Raw genomic sequence first — 19655 nt, 5'->3', positions numbered from 1 at the left:
TTTTTCAATGCATTTTGTCAACAATAAAAAAAAAAAAAAAACACTAATTGAATAGAGACTAGATTACAAACTGAATACATCTTACACTGAAATAATTATATTACACGGTCAGAATTTAATCCACTCTTTCCATCTGACCTTTATCAAAAAACTATTCTAGCTGTCCCTATTGTCTGCAGACTCCATCGCAGCAAAGAGTGAGTGGCATCGTGCTAAAGGATAGGCTACACTGATCACTGCTCCAGACAAGACAATTCCCCCAATCAATACAGTTTTATAACACTGCCATCACATCCCCAGCAGATTGCAGAACTCTTTTTAGAAGTTTAGGATGACAAATGTGTTCTCACCATAGACTATATAAAGAAGTGAACTGACCTCACCCATAGTGTTCGGCTCCAGTCAAATGAAGCTCATCGAGGGTAGCAGTTATAAAGGCGAATTTAGAGCCAGGTTGCATATTAAACATTTCAACCGCGAGTATCATAGCAACCAAAGAGCCAATCCGGAGCGAGGCTGTTGAAGGTAATGCCCCTTCCTCACCTCTGGTTTAGCAGAAAGGCAGTTGCTAATGCTAGTGGGAGCGATGTTGGGGAAAGGAGTGCATGATTTGTCTGTTATTAATGTTCATATCTTGATTTACGAACACAAAAGAGAAATAAAAATACCAGGATCATGTAGAGCAGGTTAATACAAACATTTTAAGACCCAAAATGACGAGCCTGACAGCAGTAGTTACGGAGAGAGGGGCGACAGTTTTCCAATGTAAAGTGAAGTGGAGCGAGAGTCGATAGAGCAGGAGGTTTGTAACTGCTCACTTCCTTTCTGGAACATGGCGGCCAGCAGCTTAGCTATGTTCATTTATATATACACAGTCTATGGTTCTAATATAGTTTTACACAACCTTCCCAGATAAGTTATGTAGTGCACCTTTAAAATCTCTCCTTTGGTTTACCATCTGGTCAACTTGGAATTCAATGACGAAAACCCCAATCTTTACTGGATATCTAACCTTTTGGTGATGTCACCCATTGGGAAAATACAGCAAAAAGTATGGAAGGGGTCTGTCCATGAAGTATAATCAAATCTGGAAGGTGAACACAAGATGTAGATGTATTGTTTTCAATGGCCTGTGTTCATTTGCGCTTTGGGCCCAAAAATCATTTTCTCTTCTGCTTTACTTGCTCAATACGGGCTAGTGCCTCCCACCATGTGATGTCAGAAACGTGCACCAAGTGACCAGTTCTGACCAATCAGAGCGATAGCTACAAGAGCAAAGCTAGCACTGACTCGGAGAACAGCTAGGCTAAATCTTACAATGTTAACTTTTAGGTGCTTTGAGGATTTAAATTGTTTATGTTGTGAAAATAGAAAAGAATACATTGCGCTCTTTGCAGTACCTATGGAGCGCTTGCTAGTTGTTCTCACCCCAAGACAGAGGCGGAATGTATTATTATAGATTCATGAGACTGACCAAACCAATCAAATACTAACTGTTGGCTAGTCCACAATGCTATGTGAACAAACCCATAAACCCTACTCCAGTTGTTATTTAGTGAAAACGCTGCCAGAACCAGCAAAAGCACTGAACAAGCTGTGTGAAATTTGCATTATGTTGTGTAATCTTCCATCCCACGCATAATCTTAACGAGGACACCTCCGGTCCTATCATTGTTGACATTTATATGTGGTTTACTCTCTCTGTTGTTTCTTATTGTGTTTTTATTGTGTTAAATTGGTGATTTTATTTCACTATGTGCAGCGCTAAAATGTGCTATAGAAATAAAGTGGGTTGGAAATGATCTGTGTGATCCAACTGTTACAGATTATGAGTGTGTGTGTTTGTGTCGACTCCAGACCTTGCTGGAATCAACAGAATGTACAAGGGTCCGGCAAACATGACTGTATGTGTGGTTTGTAGTTCCATTTTCCCTCATCAACCTAAAACAAACACTTACACGGCTATATACTCCTGTTCAGAATCCAGGTGAAAAAAACAACAAAAAACATAGATCCTAAGGGTGCACGTACAACAGCTACCCACTTCTGAATACACAGATGCTAAAAATCAGTTGCTAAACGCTGCTCACACCTCCTCAAGTGACATTGCCCTCTATAGGCAAGAAAGCATGACTGCCAAACCCTCTTTACCACCTCTTAAATTCTTGGCCGCGTTTACCTTCGGGCTCGACACCTGTCCTCTGTCCTAATCTCCTCCTCAAACAACCACTCGCGGTTATCCAAATGACTTCCCCTGCTCCCCGTCTGCTCCCGGGGGTCCCGATGAGGCTATTACACTGTGTTCACACTGCTTGTAAGTGCAATATGACTGGGTTAGTGGAAGAGCGGTGCAGTTACAGGTGAGTGGAGGAGCAGATGTGGAGGAAAGCTGCCCAGGGCCCCCCTCTGGGTTCTGGATCTAAACTGAACAAGCTGCAGCCCCCCAGATGCTGTGGGCAGAGCAGCCAACACAAGGATGCATGCATTCTGCTGAACAGGCAGGAGAGTTAGTGGAGGTATTTTTAGGCAGCTATGGGTAATAATCTTGACAAAGCAAATCTGTGGACCCAGTTCCTATCAAATTATATCCAAGTTGAAAAGTCAGAACTGTTGGACCTTTCCAATTTTTCAAAAACAGTGGATTTTCCATAAAGTTGAATGAAACTGACAATCATCTAAAACAATTTCAATCCTTCTTGGGTATAGAGCTGAAATAAGTTGATGAATTGCAACTAATCGATTACTGAAGTAGTTGACTAACTAACGAGTATGAACGTGCATTGTGTTCTGCGTCCTGATTGGCTAAGGGACTGTAGACCATTGTCCATCAGTCTCCTCTGTGCCGTGTCTCCTGTACAGTACAGAATGTGTTCAGACAAATTTACATAAATGTTCGATCGCAGTGTGACTCTGAAGTGCTGTATGTTTGCAGGTTTTCTCCCCAAATGCACCTACGAAGGTTTGAACTTTGAGAGTGTTTAAACAATCAGAATCAGACGACTTTTATTGCCATCGTTTGTGAACACAGTTCACAAACTAGGAACTTACTGCGGTGATAAAGTGCAACATAAAACACACTGAATAAATACAAATACAGATAAGGGCATGCACAAAGTTAAAAAAAAGATGCTTAAAAAAATCAAATAAAATACTTATAGGTAGAAAATATATACAACAGCAGCATCAGAACAACAGTGCAAACATGACTTATTAAAGTGACCGGTGTTATAAAGAGTCCAGTAAACAAGAGAGAAATGTGAGAAAATGTTAATGCCTGTCTGAGAAAACTGTAGAAAGTGTGTATATTACATATATAATAGCTGTAAAAAATAAAGCTGACTACTTCGCAGATTACGCCTATTGAGGTTTATTTTTAGAACGTAACTCCCGCGATAAATGAGGGACCACCGTACAACAAAATGACACATGCAACATGTACAATTGTGTTTTTAATGAACTAGGGTTGCACCAATTCAGCTTTTTCAGTTCCGATACCAATTTAGATACTGCCAATACCTGATATAAACCAATACCATTGCAGAGACCAGAAACAGCATTTATTTCAACAATCAAATCTGATCCAAATGTGTTATGGTGCTGTTATTTACCTCATTTAATTACAGAACAGCTTTGCGTGAATAAAAGTCCAAACATTACGAGATTTTCTGGGCCAGTAAACAAACAACTTATTACATCCATTCATATGTCCAACCAGGATAACGACGTAATCAATATTTGGGAGCAGATATCCAATCCAGCTCAATTTTCAGTATCAGCGCCAATATCCAATACTAGTATCAGATCGGTGCATCCCAAAATATACTCTCTTTACCTTTGTTTATCTTAATCAAATGTATTAAAATCTCATGTTCATTGGCCTTTTATGATCCAAACAACTAACTGATTAACTGTAAAACTTTAAATTACAAAAGCAATTACACAAATAAGCGTACATTTGTATACATAAACAGTTATTATTCACTTTGTATGAACCCTGTCACATTAAAAATAACCAAGGTAATATTCCATTCCACATCACAGGTTTTGCCTATTGAAAAACCCACCAGTGACAATATGGTCCAGTTCCAGGTGAGCAGTACAGCAGATGTGAAGAGAGGAGCCTGGAGACCCCCCTCAGGGCTTCTATCCCTCCACAATGCAACCGATCTGCTGAACAGGCACGGGCCGGACCAGCGGAGGCTATTGGTCCACTAAACTCTGTCTGCACCCAGCTTAGGCGTCACATATGCTGGCCACCATCTGCTCTGGCAGCCCCTCCGTAGCTGGAGATGGGCTGCTGGGAAAGAGCAATGCCTGTGGTAAATAAGTTGTGCAAATCGAATTACGGGGTGCGCAGTGGTAGAGTGGTTAGCACGGCCCAGATCTCTAACACGGAGGGGTTCAGATCAGGGCTAGCCCATTCTTACGTCTCTGGCTCATCCCTGGTTAGCATGTAGTAGGCAGGGTCAAGCTAGTTGTTGAAATGTTGTTGTTGTAGGCTTTGTGTCGTTATAAAAGGATCGTGGTGTTCTGGAAGATTTCACTAGGGTGGTAGGTGGAATGGAATACTCCTACATGGCATAAAGTGTATCAGTTATTTTAATATGGGTTTTTGTGCATGTAGGTCGGCAAAATGTGCTTTGCATTAGTACAGATTTATTGTAAATATCTTAGGGTCCAAATAAGACCATTGAGTGCTATCTGCATCTCATCATAAATAAGTCACTATGCTTATATGTACACCAGGAAAACCAGATAATTTAAACAGATTTTTCAAAATGGATGTAAAGTTAAGAAAAGACAAAGTTTAAATCTGTCAACTGGACAAATCGTTGTAAGAGTGAAGACATTTCGCTGCTCATCTTCAGTTCTGGTTAGATTACTGGTGGCGACTGCCTTATATCTATCTGAGGAGAGGGGCTAACCACACTGAAACTGTAAACAGCTATTGTAACAACCCTGCTGTTGTTCTCATTGTTCTGGGTCTAAGGATGGAGTTACAGATGGGGGAGAAATTATGTCTCAGGCCTCCATTCCTGTTTAAGGAAGGATTGTCTTTCCTAACAAAAAAAAAGCTTTAACTCCTCTCTCAAACCATTTCTTTTCTCTGGCTAAGATCTGACCTTCACTATCTTCAAAGGAGTGGTTAGTAGCTTTGAGATGGAGATGCACAGCTGACTGGTGTCCAGAGGAACTCTCACGCCGGTGGTGGATCATTCTCTTATTCTTTTAGTTTCTCCAATGTAACGCTCACTGCACTCTTCACTACACTGAATGGAGCAGACTACATTACTTTGTTTATGGCTCAGGGTTAAGTTGTAAAGTTAGGAATTACAATTGAGAGTGAACTGTGAATCGATTCTCAAAGATAACACATCTGGACCAGTTGGTACTCGGTTGCCCGCTGCATGCAAAATTGCAGTTTATTGCAGGTATTAAACAGAACACAGAAACAGGGTGTAAGGTATTTTCTAGCAGTGCAGCACTACATTGACATTGCCTAAAGTTTCTTAATGTATAACTCTATGCAAATAAGAAGAGGACTCGCCTTACACACACACACACACACACACACACACACATACATTGGAAAACCCTATAAACGCCGTCAGCAAGCACATCTCAGGACTCTCTTTCTATCCTTTCCAGAGAATCCATTGCTTCATTGTTCACTTTACCTGCGTGGAACCCATTAAAACCCTTCTGACTTTATGTTTCGGTCTCTTGCTCCTCTTTGACGCTTACACCAGAAACAAACATTCTAAAAAGGGTAAGAAATAACGTGAAAAATGGTACACAAGTTGTTTCATTGTTGCTCCACTATGTTAAAGTGAAAGTAAAACCCAAAGGAGCTTCAGTGTGCTTATTTGTGTGGCGAAGAGCAAATGACGGATGACAACGGATGACAACGGAAATGAGTTGTTGCTTACTGCCTTCCAAAAGTACGATAGCCATTTTTATTACTAATTATAGCTGTTACTAGATGCTGCTGATCGTCTTGTAGCCTCCCTTTGCACTTACTGGTTCTTTGACTTCCTTGTCGACTGTGACAAGAGTTGTCTCAAAGATTTTGGGACAAAGACTGTTAGAATTTGGTTGTTTCACGCACTTGGAGTTCTCTGTGCATGTGCATGTACTTAAAGACATATATACATGCACAACATAGTGAGTAATTTAGGGTTTTATCCTTCCAAAACCGTGAATTGCACCGGCAAAACGTGACTCTCTTCCCTGAAAGATGCTAAAAGTGTGTATAAACTCATCATGTTGAATAATTAGGATGCTAGGGATGTGTTCAGAAAGTGAGGAATAACTTTATGCCACTGCAAACAGTTTGAAATGAACTAGTTCTGTTTTTCATGTTCAAATTAATAAACATAGAACATGCATTTTTGAAAACCCACATGTCTCTGATCTCGAGCATGGCTAAGTATCTTGAAGTGTGTCTGTGGTTCACTTAAAGGGCACTCGATCAATGTTGTATTTGAAATCATCACTCTAATCACTCAGGTTGAATCAACATGCATAACACTTGTATCACTTGCACACACCAAAGCAAACGGAGTATCATGAGCTTCAATGGATAAGGAGGTATTTTCAAGGAGTCTTCAGTCTTAATGGTGAGTCATTTTGCTTCTAAAAATGATTTAATTTCCGCTGGATTTCTTACAATGTGAAAAGAACAAAGCAGTGAAGTATCTGTTAAGTAATTATAATTTTTTCTGTGACATTTCGAGAATTCACCAAGTCTCAATTGTAGGATTTATTATAGACTGAAAGACTTTTGTCTCCACCCGCGTTACAGATAGAGAACAGTTGCTCCAATATTTCACATTTGCATTAGGAGTATGTGTGTTTTTCTCTCACAAAAGATGTCAAAAAGTGTACTCCACCCTGTGCATATTTATTTAGCCTAATTCTTTTGTCGCATGAAAAGGGCAAACTGGATATTGCCATTTTTACATTTAATTCAAGTGAATGTTTTTGTTCCAAATATGAAAGGAAATAGTGTTACATTTAATTAGACGTGTGACTGAAATGGAGTAGAAAGAAGTGTAAGCCTGCACATGCACAAGGTCATGCTTTTTAGGTCTCTCACTTTCTCTCTCTCTCTCTCTCTCTGTCACACGCACGCGCACACACACACACACACAATCTCAGTCTCTCTCTCTCACTCCCTCTCATTCTCTTTCACTCCCTCTCTCTATCTCTCTCTCGGGAGCTGCTGTTGTTACCGTGCACTAAACAAAAAAGTCTTTCCATTCTTCAGAAGTTATTCTGCCTTGGCATTCTTGTCGTGGTGACTCGGCAGCGATTGCATAACTTTATTTAACTTTATAAATGTGTGATATCTGCCCCTTTTCACACACACACACACACACACACACACACCCCGATACACAGACACACACACCCCCACACACCCCCACACACACGCACGCACACAAAGATACACAGATACATGCACACATACACACGCACGCACACACCAATACCCAGGCACATACACACACATTAGGACACACATTATTCATTACTTTATTTGCCTTTAAGCTAGCATGCTAGTTGTTATTATATACCTATTATAAAGGACCAAAACTAAAATCTTACAGCTAAGAGTAATGAGGGCCCAAGAAAAATCACAAGTAGCACCAAAGAAAAGATTTGGCTTTTTGAGTACCACCAAAAGTATTTACCAGAACTATTCCAGGTCTACTCTAGTGCTAAACCTGGACTGCATCATTTCCACTGTAGTTGTAAATAGGGTTGGAAGGTAAAGAAGTAAAAGCAGTAAAGTACTGTACTTTTTTGGCATATGTACTTTACTTTAGTACATTTTACAGTGGATATTTTTTACTTTTACTTCATTACATTTGAAAGCAGGTATTTCTACTTTCTACTCTACTACATTTTTGACCTGGACTGAAAAGAAAAGTACTTTTCATATGATTTGAGGAATTATTTTTACCATGTTTGTTGTAACATCCTGACTAAAGATTTTCTGAGCAAAATTAAACAAAATTAAGAAGAAAAATTAAGAAATTGATTCATATTGCTACTGTTGACCAAAATATGTATATATTTTTTATGAATATCACTACATTTAACACTATAACAAATCAAGAGTCAAAAGTAAAAGTATTTCACAGAAGTGTTAAAGTACATTTTTAAACAAGTACTTAAATACTTTTATATCAGTAGATTTTTTCATTTGATACTTGTACCTTTACTTGAGTAACTTTTTTACCTCTGCATCTGTACTTTTACTTAAGTAACTAACTACTATTATTTAATGTTATGGAAGGAGTATGGAGTATATTCTTAAGTATCAAAATCAAGTTTGAAAATTTAATATCGTGACAACACTAGATCTAAACAATAAATTATCCGAAGAAGCATAAAAAATTGACAAAATGAACTATAAATTTGGCAAACCTACAAACTGAAGCAGTGTCCAAGTAATATTTGAAGGAGCTCACGTACCACAGTTGGAGATACACTCATCTGTACTGTTGCAAAGGCTGACATCGTTGACACCTGACCCCTGAGATGACGTTTAAGTGGTTCTGCTGCACTAAAATTTATCCATTCACTGTCGGAGCTAAATGTCACCAATAGATAGTGTGTTTGTGCATGTGCAGATCGCAGCCATTACCAGCAGACTGAATCCTGATAGGTCACATGTCTGAAATAAGTACATGAAGCCCCGTCACTTGATTCGAGCTCATCAAGGATACGTCACGACTGTATGGTAAAGTACAGGGCAATAGCACCAGGATTCAAAAGTTCTCAAAACTTCAGACTCTCCTGTAGAAGCCCATTCAGTGTATACCTACTCAGCACACTTAACATGAATATGACATTAGACCATGAGTATCATAGCAACCAAAGAGCCAATCCGGAGCGAGGCTGTTGAAGGTAACGCTCCTTCCCGACTGCACCGTTGGTTTAGTTTACCTCTGTCAGTCAAACCTGTTGCTAACGCTAACGGGAGCGACTTGGTATTAATGTTCATATCTTGATTTACGGACAAAATAGCACAATAAAAACACAGGATCATGTAGCGGGGATTAACACGAACGTTTTAAAACCAAAATTACGAGCCTGACAGCAACAGTTATGGAGAGAGAGGAGGCAGGTTTACAATAGAAAGTGAATTGGAGCCACAGCCAATGGAGCCAGGAGTGCGCCCATGCTCACATCCTATTTGGAACGCGGCAGCTAGCAGGTTAGCCATGTCCATTTATGTATACAGTCTATAATCATGCCTAGATGCAGATGTAGTTCTATAACTATTACCTAGCAACCATAATGTTAACAAAGGCTAAAAAATTATAGTAATGATTAGATTAATACAAATAAATGACAATCTCAGTGCTACTCGGTGAGCTCAGTGCTGCTTCCTGTTTTTTCCCACAAACTGCCATTTAACTGATGTAAAACTATAATAAATATTTACTATCTCACCAAACCAACAACTGACAATTTTAAACTAGTAAAATGTACATATGGATACAAGTTCAGTTATGCACAAAATACAAAAAAGTGAACTGGTTGGTCATATCATTTAGAACAAAAGGCACATTATGAGTTTAGTGTTTCACTTTCTTATTCTGCCATGATCCACAATGTTTTTCAGTCCTCTGTAACTTTTTTTTCATACTTTTTTCCCCGTAAACTGCCATATTTGTTTCGACACAGGTAGACCATGGTTGTCTCTGACTGGCTAATACACCTGTCCATCACACCCATCTGAACTCAAGGATATTCACCAGTGACCAGACTAAAACCTTGGTAAAGTATTGTATAAGTGTGTATTCTGAATCCCAGGTTAACAGACTATAGCCTGGAATATTACATGTTCAATCCCAGTTTTCATTATGTATCGTGTGCTGTATGGGTTGGACCAACTCACCGTAGGGTAGGTGATGATGAACTTGATCATGTGACCCACGAGCATGCTCTGCGTGAGGAAGGACCTCTGACTCGGGAGTGGGGGGTCGTACTGGATCTGAGCTGGAGCAAAACAAAGACATCAAAGCAGTGTTTCACTTGCATTAAAGGTGCATAATGTTACTTTTCTGGGCATTAAACATCGTCTCCAGTGTGGCAAACAAGTTGTACAAAGGTATTCAAGGTATTTGTGAGCAATAAAACAATATAGGTCAGATTAATGAGGCATGGAGTATGAATATAGAAAAGTGACATTGTGCATCTTAGAATTACATGAAGCTTCATATTAGCTTATTAAAACGTAAAATAAAAGTTTGTTTTTTTGACAAATTGCCATGTGTTCGAAATTCTTGGAAAATTCTGAACTACTTTATTATACAATATGTTGTAAGAAGGTGTTAAGAAGATTAGAGTTCATTTGCAAAAATATACTGCAGTTTTGAGAATATGTTTTCTTTGTTTCTCCAAGTCTACATTATTAAAAAGTGTTTTAACTGATTTTACGGTGAAAATGTGAAAAACTGAACTACGGTTCAAAGTGAACTTATGCATTCTGAGCGTCCTAATTATTCACCATGCTCCTTCACAACCTGTTTTGCCATGACGGTTAACTAAAGACAACTGGCCTGCTGGCACATAGAGGTGATAAACGTAGAGATTGTTGCCATGAACAACAGTTAAGCAAATTCATTCAATTGTATGCCAAATAATTAGATTCACAAATCAAAAGTGCTCTCTGCTTTTGCTAGGACTCTTCGAAGCCACTCAGAACATGTTGGAATTCCCAAGTGTAGACATGACATTTCCAGAAGTTATGTTGTATCCAGCAAGTCGAGTTCCAAGAAATTCCTCTGAATGTGCAACACTCAAGTCTAACAAGTGCAGACACTGTGGCTTTATCCAACATAACAGGCAGAGAAATCATCACAAAGTTTACACTGACAGAAAAAATAATAATAGAAAAACAGTTATAATTATGATTTTGACCCTATTTAGGTCCTGTACTATGTTTGTAATAACTTTTATTTCTTATCTTAATCTAAATAGACTATGAAATAATGTAAAAAGATGTTGTTTAAATGTAGTATGCATGTATCAGACTTGTGTGTATATATATATATATATATATATATATATATATATATATATATATATAAATATTACCCTCAGCACTGCAAAAACAAGTCACAAGTAAAAATACTCTTTAATCTGTTTGAAATACTTTTACTCTAAAAGTAAATTTTAAATGGGCACTTAAGTATATTTTGCTCCTGTATCAGTACGTTCACTTAAAGCCATCATCTGTAGTTAGACTGACCGACCCGTCCCTGCTGTAATTCTCACATATCACCACTAGATGCTATCTACATTACTGCAGTCCGACAGTGTGCCAGCTTTGGCCTGATAGAAGACGACGAGAGAGCACAAGTGAGTTTGACAAAGGCCAGGTGAGGGGAGGAGCCAGGTGAGAAGAGGAGGAAGAGGGGAGGAGCTAGGTGAGAGGGGGGAGAAGAGGTTTCATATCTGACACTGGTGAAAAACATTTAATTTGAATAAACCATGGGTGAAGCAGTTTATAATAATGATTAACTCAAAGGATAAAAAACATGTTTCTTCTCTAAATAAAACAGTTGCGACACTGTGATAAACAAACGTCAGAACTTTTCTAATTTGCACAACAATAAAATGTTGCAAGACTTTAATTTAGTAAAATTAAGGATTTGTCAGTCAGAAAAAAGAAAAAAAACTAACAAAAAAAAACAACGCATGTGTAAATTGCCCCTGCATTTTGGACGGAAAAGTCTGAAGTGATGACATAGTGGGTTTTTTTTCAAATTTTCTTCACAAACTGTCACTTTACTTGTATAAAACTAGGACAAATATTTACTACAGGCTCTATCCCACCAAATGAAGTCATAAAAACCTGTCATATGATTTTTTTTTTCCCCATTGGACTAATACTTGCACAACATTTCCATATCCCTCCTCCCTACTTGACACTGTACACTACCTCCAAAGTCCCCTCCCCTGTGTAAAATTCCCATAGCAGTGATGTGACACCTGTCTGATAACTGCCGGATACTGCGCATACTGAGGTGCTGTTGAGTCACTACTGCAACTGAAGCGATGTCTGGCCCCGTGCCCGGCTCTTAACCGATGAATCAGAGGAAGCCATCACTTTCACACTGTCACCGGGCTGTCAGCGAGCTAAAATAATGCCTGTAAAGCCCAAGCAAACTTATGAGCTGGTCAAAGTGGAATTATGATTTGATGATTAACAGAGAAGGCCACTTACACAACATACATTTCGTTTGTACTTAAATAATTAGCGTATTTTCTTTGATATTGTCGTGTTCTGGCGTAAAGAAGCACGCCGGATTCCTTCTGGTTGTTTATTTTCTGAACTGTACGCCGTAACCCACGTCGAAATAAGAGCAAAAACAGCAGCAGTCTCAACCCACTAGAGCCAGTCCAGAAACAAACCAGTAATTGACGAATCTGACGAATAGTACCTTGTTATCAACTTGTCGGCATAGCAACCAAGTGTCAAGTCATCCAGGTATGATCCATAGTAGTAGTAGTAGTAGCATTTGTTGGCTAAGTCTATTGAACTACAATAAGTGAGAGCTGTGCCTGAGTCATATTTAGTGTAATCATTCAGGCCCCTAATGGGTACACCTATTACACCTATTAGCATACCGGCTAGCACGATTGTTTTCCTTGTTTAGATCTGAGGAAGGAGTTATAAATAAGAGATAAAAGATGCCTAAGACACCCATCTTTTCTTTTACTATAGCAAACAAACAAAAAAAGTGTGATACAAAAGCAGTTACATTAACGACAACACATAAACAGTTACAAGAAGAAACAAAAAAGTGTCAGCTCTGAGCAAAACACAAAATATAGGATCATTACAATACGCTTTAGTTGTTCAGGTTACATGAAAAGCTCTATATAAAGGCACGTTGGGGATTTCAAACAACTTTGTAAAGTATAGGAATGGTATTTCTCTTTTATGATGATTATTTGTGATTATTTACATCTGTGTAAACCCTGAGTCATCCAGGTCTGATCCATAGCTAAAAGCCAAAGTTAAAATCTATCAACTGGATAAATCGTTGTAAAAGTGAAGACGCTTCACTGCTCATTAAAGCCGCGTCTTCACATCTGGTCAGATTGCTGGTGGACACTGCCTTATATCTATCTGAGGAGAGGGGCAAACTACACTGAAACTGTAAACAAATATTGTCTCCAGTTTCAGCTGGAACTACCCTATCCAGCCCTTAACGACCCTGCTATTGTTCTCATTGTTCTGGGTCTGAGGATGTTGTTATAGATGGGGGAGAGATTATGTCTCAGGTCCCCATTCCTGTTTAAGGAAAGATTGTCTTATCTAACAAAAATAGCTTCTTTACCTCCTCTCTCAAACCATTTCTTTTCCCTGGCTAAGATCTGAACTTCACTATCTTCAAAGGAGTGGTTAGTGGCTTTGAGATGGAGATGTACAACAGACTGGGGTCCAGAGGAGCTCTCACGCTGGTTTTGGTACATCCTCTTATGGAGTGTTTGCTTAGTTTCTCTAATATACAGCTCACTGCACTCTTCACTACACTGAATACAGTACACGACATTACTTTGTTTATGATTAGGGATTTTGTCCTTTGGGTGAACCAGTTTTTGTCTTAAACTATTACTAGGTTTGAAAAAGACAGGGATCTCAAACTGTTTCAGACAGTTTGAGTCCAGTTGACAGATTTTAACTTCCCCTTTTAGCCGTGATTATTTATGTTTTGATTTGTTGTATTGTGATTTTGATGTTTTTCTTATCCTGTAAAGCACTTTGAATTACCTTGTGAACGAATTGTGCTATACATATAAACTTGCCTTACCTTGCGTTGCCTTCCCTTGGTATAACTTTGAAAAATCATTTATGTATATCAGAGGTGTCCAAATTTGTACGTGAAGGGCTGTATATTATAAAAATATGCAAAGTGGAGAGGCTCAGATTGGTTGGCCGGCAAGTCCAGAATGTTATCTCCGTGTATTTTTTTATACAGATGGATATCAGTCAGGTTCAAACTCCCTCTGTCGTGTCTGGAGTCAAAACCAAACACGATGGTGCAATCAGATTTTCCTTTTTTTCAGTGATGCATTTAGCCTTTGCACAGACAGCCTTCTCATACAAGGGCATTAACGAATGGAACAAGCGCCCAGACAGACTAAAACTCTTCTCTGACATGAAGGACTTCTCTTATAAAGTTAGAAAAGTCCTTTTAGAGTCAGAATTGTCAACACTGATCTGTATTTGCATGTGGTAGCTTATATGGTAATTTTTAGCATAATATTGGAGTCTTTTTAAATGTAGAAATGTGGAGTGTGATGTTTTTAAATGAAAGAATGAGAGAATGTGAATGTGTGGTTAAATTATAAATGGATGGATACTTGGATATATTTTAATTTTTTGTTGAACTGCCCAGTGACTGCAGATGGAAACTAGCTTCTTCTTTTATGAGATTAATGTGTTTGCAGATGGACCCTGTTAAAATAAACCAATAAACTAAACTTATGAAGGAGCTCGTTGGTCAACTGGTCAATCATTTTGAACTTCTCAGATTAACAGTTTGCTGCTTCGCTCATTAATCCTGCAGAAATCCAGTTCCCTGTGATATTTTTTCTTTCGTTTCCTCATAAGCAGCCATATTGCTTTTGATATGGACGGACCTTGCTTGTCCCTGATTGGCTAATCCACCTGTCAATCATGCCCATCTGAACTCTGGGAGATTCACCGGTGACCAGACTCATATATTCGTGAAGTATTGAAGGTGTATTCGGGATCACAGACAAAAAACAAATTGGTTGCTACAGACAATCTCTCGGTTAAGTTTGATATTCATTTTATAAAGGTTTGAATTAGCCATCTTTTTCCAACTTAAAACCTTTATATCAGGTCTGACCCTCACCAAAATATTTGCTATCAAGGTTATTCCTGTAGACTATTTCTATATTTGCATTAAAAATAAGTTTTGGAAAATGTTGCCAATTCTCTGAAGGAAAATAAAAATTGGTCTTAGGTCTGTGTCTGGTCCCCGGGTCTTATTTGAACACCCCTGATTTAAATGTAGAGCGAATACTTCCATCCTCTTCTCTCCGCCCCCAAAAATAACAGGAGATAACAATAGATCTGTATCTGATAACATACTCAAACTGAACTTAGTTTGTTAAAAGCAAAGTCTGTTAATCCAGAGACAGCATCAGAACAAGTTTGGTGAAGATGAAAAGACAAGGAACTTTGAATTACTGACATGAATCACAATTACGTTTTTGCGTAATAGGTCCTTTTAACCCTAGATTAAAAATAAGAAGTAAAATCTGAAGTGTTACTAAGTGTTGTTGAATAAACTAGCCCAAGAGCTGGAATAAGTCCTCAACACATCGTGATAGTTCGCCAAGATCACAAGGACTGGGCTGGCACAGCACAGAAAGGCAGTTTGTCTATCGCTCAGTACTAAAGCAGTATTTTTACTCTTGCTTGCATGGTTACTTTTTTCTTCTACTTGAGTAAAACTACTTCAAAGTAATTCTATTCTTGCTCCAATATACTTCTTGGATTCTCTACCTAGCTCTAATAAGTATAACATGTTCTGACACAGGCGCAACTCTGTATAGCTCAGTACTAAAGTAAGTATTTTAACTCTTGCTTGGATGGTTCCTTCTTTCTTCTACTCGAGTAAAACTACTTCAAAATAATGCTATCTTACTCCAGCACACTTTTTGGCTCCTCTACCTACCTTTGATAAGTATAACATGTTCTGACACAGGCACACCTCTCTATCGCTCAGTACTCAAGTAGTATTTGTACTCTTGCTTGGATGGTTACTTTATTCTTCTACTGGAGTAATACTACTTCAAACTAATTATATTCTTACTTCAATATACTTTGTGGCTCCTCTACCTACCTTTGATAAGTATAATGTGTTCTGATGCAGCCACAACACACTATCGCTCAGGACTAATGTCGTATTTTTACTCTATTCTTCCATGTGAGTAATAGTACTTCAAAGTAATACTATCTCACACACACATTTTTGGCTCTTCTACCCTTGATAAATATAACGTATTCTGACACAGGCACATCAACTTCCCAATGTCAACCGGGTACACGTGAGCTGATTGTTTTGTCGAGCGATGCCCATTCAGTCTGACACGATGATGGACCAAGGTGAAAAACTCTCCAAGCGTTTCACCTCATTATTTGTCAAGTCAAATAGTGGATGGCTAAATGAAGGCTAAGCTGGCACAGAATCCCACTTCAGTGACTCTGTTTATTTGTGCAAATTTGCAGTGACAAGTGGCTACAACTCCGGCCCAGCGCTAAATCAACTGCATGAGAATAAACATGTCATTGAGCAGACAGACGCCGTGGCAGAGGAGACGCTCGTGTTATGGATGGGCAGGAAGGAGAGTGCGAGAGGGTAATGAGAAATAGGCTGCGTGCGTGTTGTAAATTCGATGTCAATATTTGTGATACAGGCTGGAGGACAGTGGACTATGTGTTAACTGCACGGTTTAGTGAGCAAATATCCAAGCAGAGGGTAACATTTTATACATATTTTTCCCAAATTTGGTTGTGTTTATTGCACTGAAAAGCATGCGTTCTCACTGTGATAAAGCATTTTACTGTGCAATAATCAGGAAGTGCGCTGTTTGTACACTAGTTTTTCCATTTTCTTGCGTTTATCCAGGGCCAGATCGCGGGGGCAGGGACTCCCAGACTTCCCTCACCCCAGACACATCCTCCAGCTCCTCCACTGAGACCCCAAGGCGTTCCCAGGCCAGCCGAGAGATATAGTCCCTCCAACGTGTCCTGTGTCTTCCCCGGGGCCTCCTCCCGGTGGGACATGCCCTTAACACCTCCCTAGAGTATTACAGTGATGGCTAAACTGATCTGGTCTCTAAAAATAGAAGAAATTACTCATAAACTCATTGCTGTGAATAATTAAGATGTACGGAATGCAGAATGTAAGTGAAGAATAACTTTGGACCACTGAAAACTGTTTAAAGTTAACTAGTTTTTCAGTGTCTTTAAATAATGTCAATATTTGTGATTCAGGCTAGAGTACAGTGGATTCTATGTTAAATACAGTTTAGTAAGTAAATATAAAATCAGAGGGTGACATTTTATAACAATTGCTCCTTTAATAGCATTAATAAAGCATGAACAAAGATTAGTAGTTTATTTATTCAAGTTGGTTGTGCTAGGAACACCTTGGGGTCCCATCGGAGAAGCTGGAGGACGTGTCTGGGGTGTGGGAAGTCTGGGAGTCCCTGCTTAGACTGCTGCCCCTGCGACCTGGCCCCGGATAAGAAGAAGAAAATGGATGGATGGAAGTTGGTTGAAAAACATGCATCTTATTGTGAGCATCTTGCATCTTCACAAATCAAGACTCCTGAAGGAAGGCCTGCTTATTTCAATGGAAATGTTGTTATTTTGACTATAATACTTCACAGTTTAGCATAAAATGTATCTATCTCCATAAAGAATGTTCCAAAGTATAGTTTTAACTTTCTGTTTCCATAGAATTGTGCAGGTGAGATGCTACCTCCAGAAAGTTATCCAGCTACGCCCTAACCTCAACTTCTAACCCAAACCGTTTAAGTACTAAGCCTGAGACAACGTTAAAAAACAATTTGTTGCATATGAATTAAGTCGTTGTTCATGATATATTAAGGCTAATTAGCATGTAGTTATTAAAAGTGATGCCAAGCAGAGACTCTAAACTAGTGGCTAAATATCTCAAGAAATGATTACTCTCATTTGACAGGATATTTGAATAACACATCTACGCTCATTTTAAATAATAATAATAGTAATGCATTTTATTTATATAGCTCTTTTCTGAACACGAAAAGACACTGCAAAAAGAATACAGTTAAAAAGAGTACAATGCCTGCCAAGAGAAAAATAGTCTCATTTATATAGTACTGTTCTACCTCCAGTTGGATTCAAGAGCTTTACCTCAAGGGACCGGTCACATACACACACACACACACACACACACACACATACACCAGTGTGCACAGACAGTGGGCGTGAGGCTTAAGTGTCTTGCCCAGTGACATAGCAACAATATTCATCACAGGGAGCGAGGATTAATCTGCCAACCTACAGCTACTGATGACCTGATGTTGAATTTTATTTCATGTGGGTTGCTCAGCTCAGTAATTAAAAGCTATGCCTTTTCAAAGTACATTTCTAATCTAATATGAACATATATATATATATATATATATATATATATACATACTGTCAATTCATTTTCTTTCTTGGATGTATCATTGCATTAAAAAGAACCTCTTCTCTCAAGAACAGAAGCGAAAATCTAAATGCCTCATAGTTACAAGATCTAACTCTCATATGCTCCCCTGAATATATTTTTTTCCATCTACAAAAAAAACATAACTGCACCTTAGAGTAACACGCAAACTCCACGTGAAAAGGCACTGCACATTTTAGGAACTGAACTAGAACCTTGCTATGAGACAAAAAAGCTATTGAAGAGCTATCAATGAGCTTCAAACGCATCTGTTTAGACAAGGCAACAACATTTTGCATATGAATCAATGCCACAAATCAGTGTTAAAAAACAACTTCAATTATGTTAAACTCTCGTAAAGACTGCTAAGACTATTATGTCACACTGCAGGACACTATAGCATCTCTCTTTGAATCAGAGTCTTTTAAAGAGCAATATGAAAAGACCCTTTTACAAGTCCCAAGCCAGAATGTTTTAAAAGACATATGGGATGTATGAGGAAGTTGGCCAATGTGGTCTTAAGTAGGACGCAGACTCAGAAAAATTCCTATTCAACAAAAATGTATTCAAATTCACCGTGGTAAAACATGGCAAAATATTACACATTTACAAAACTTAACTGTGATCAACTTAATCAAAAGCAACAGAAGTGAACAAAACTAACAAAAACCCCTTGTGCACGAGGCCACACTGATGCTCCCTGACGGACTAAACACCACTACTTTTATATTCTCCCCAAAGGCTTTAAAAATGGCTGACATTGAGCACGCCCAATGTGGATCATGTGGAGACTCGGGTAGGAAGTGAACGTGGATCTGTTTAATTGAACTGTATAACTGAAAGGAATCGTTTTAACCAAATAAAATATCTTTAAAGAAACTTGTGTATGTGTGGTACTTAACCTAAAGGTGACTATAATTAAACAAAGACTAAACAAACCCGGGATAGTTTAGTTGATTAGGTAGTAGGACTAGCAGTATTTTGGACAGAACATGTTTTTTGAGCCATTGGTTAAAGATCTTCAACACCTGGAGGAAACAGGCTTTGTTTTGAAAGATGGTACAGTGATTAAAGACTTTCTCAGGTCACATTGTATTGGAGCATTTGTGGAGGATTTTAGTGTATGTTCTCATTTTTGTAGATTTTGCGACACAGACAAAAAAAAACTAAGTTAACTTTTGTGTATTTGAGCTGTAGGATCATTAAGTTTACCTATCTCAGAAATGATGTAAGAGACACGGCTCCTGAAAGTGACCATGCTGTTCAGAAGTGGTGTCTTTTGAGCTGCCTGTATTAATTGGGGACAAAATCTAAAGCTCAGTTAAAAGTGATGTTTGGAAGCTTATTTTGCTCATGAGAGAAATGGTTTCCAATGTACAGTATGTG

The 19655-nt window shown here is 38.6% G+C and overlaps 1 protein-coding gene across 1 annotated transcript in view; it reads right to left on the bottom strand.

Moving 5' to 3' along the window:
* si:ch211-127i16.2 (probable flavin-containing monoamine oxidase A) overlaps positions 1-19655 on the bottom strand; it is a 120342-nt gene that overhangs the window by 46300 nt on the left and 54387 nt on the right. The window contains exon 10 of the mRNA XM_055225653.1: positions 9917-10017. Coding sequence (XP_055081628.1) covers positions 9917-10017 — 101 coding nt within the window. The remainder of the gene's footprint in view (positions 1-9916; positions 10018-19655) is intronic.

This window comes from Periophthalmus magnuspinnatus, chromosome 12 (assembly GCF_009829125.3).
Source record: "Periophthalmus magnuspinnatus isolate fPerMag1 chromosome 12, fPerMag1.2.pri, whole genome shotgun sequence".
Taxonomy (NCBI): Eukaryota; Metazoa; Chordata; class Actinopteri; order Gobiiformes; family Gobiidae; genus Periophthalmus; species Periophthalmus magnuspinnatus.
This window is presented reverse-complemented; position numbering and strand designations above follow the sequence as displayed.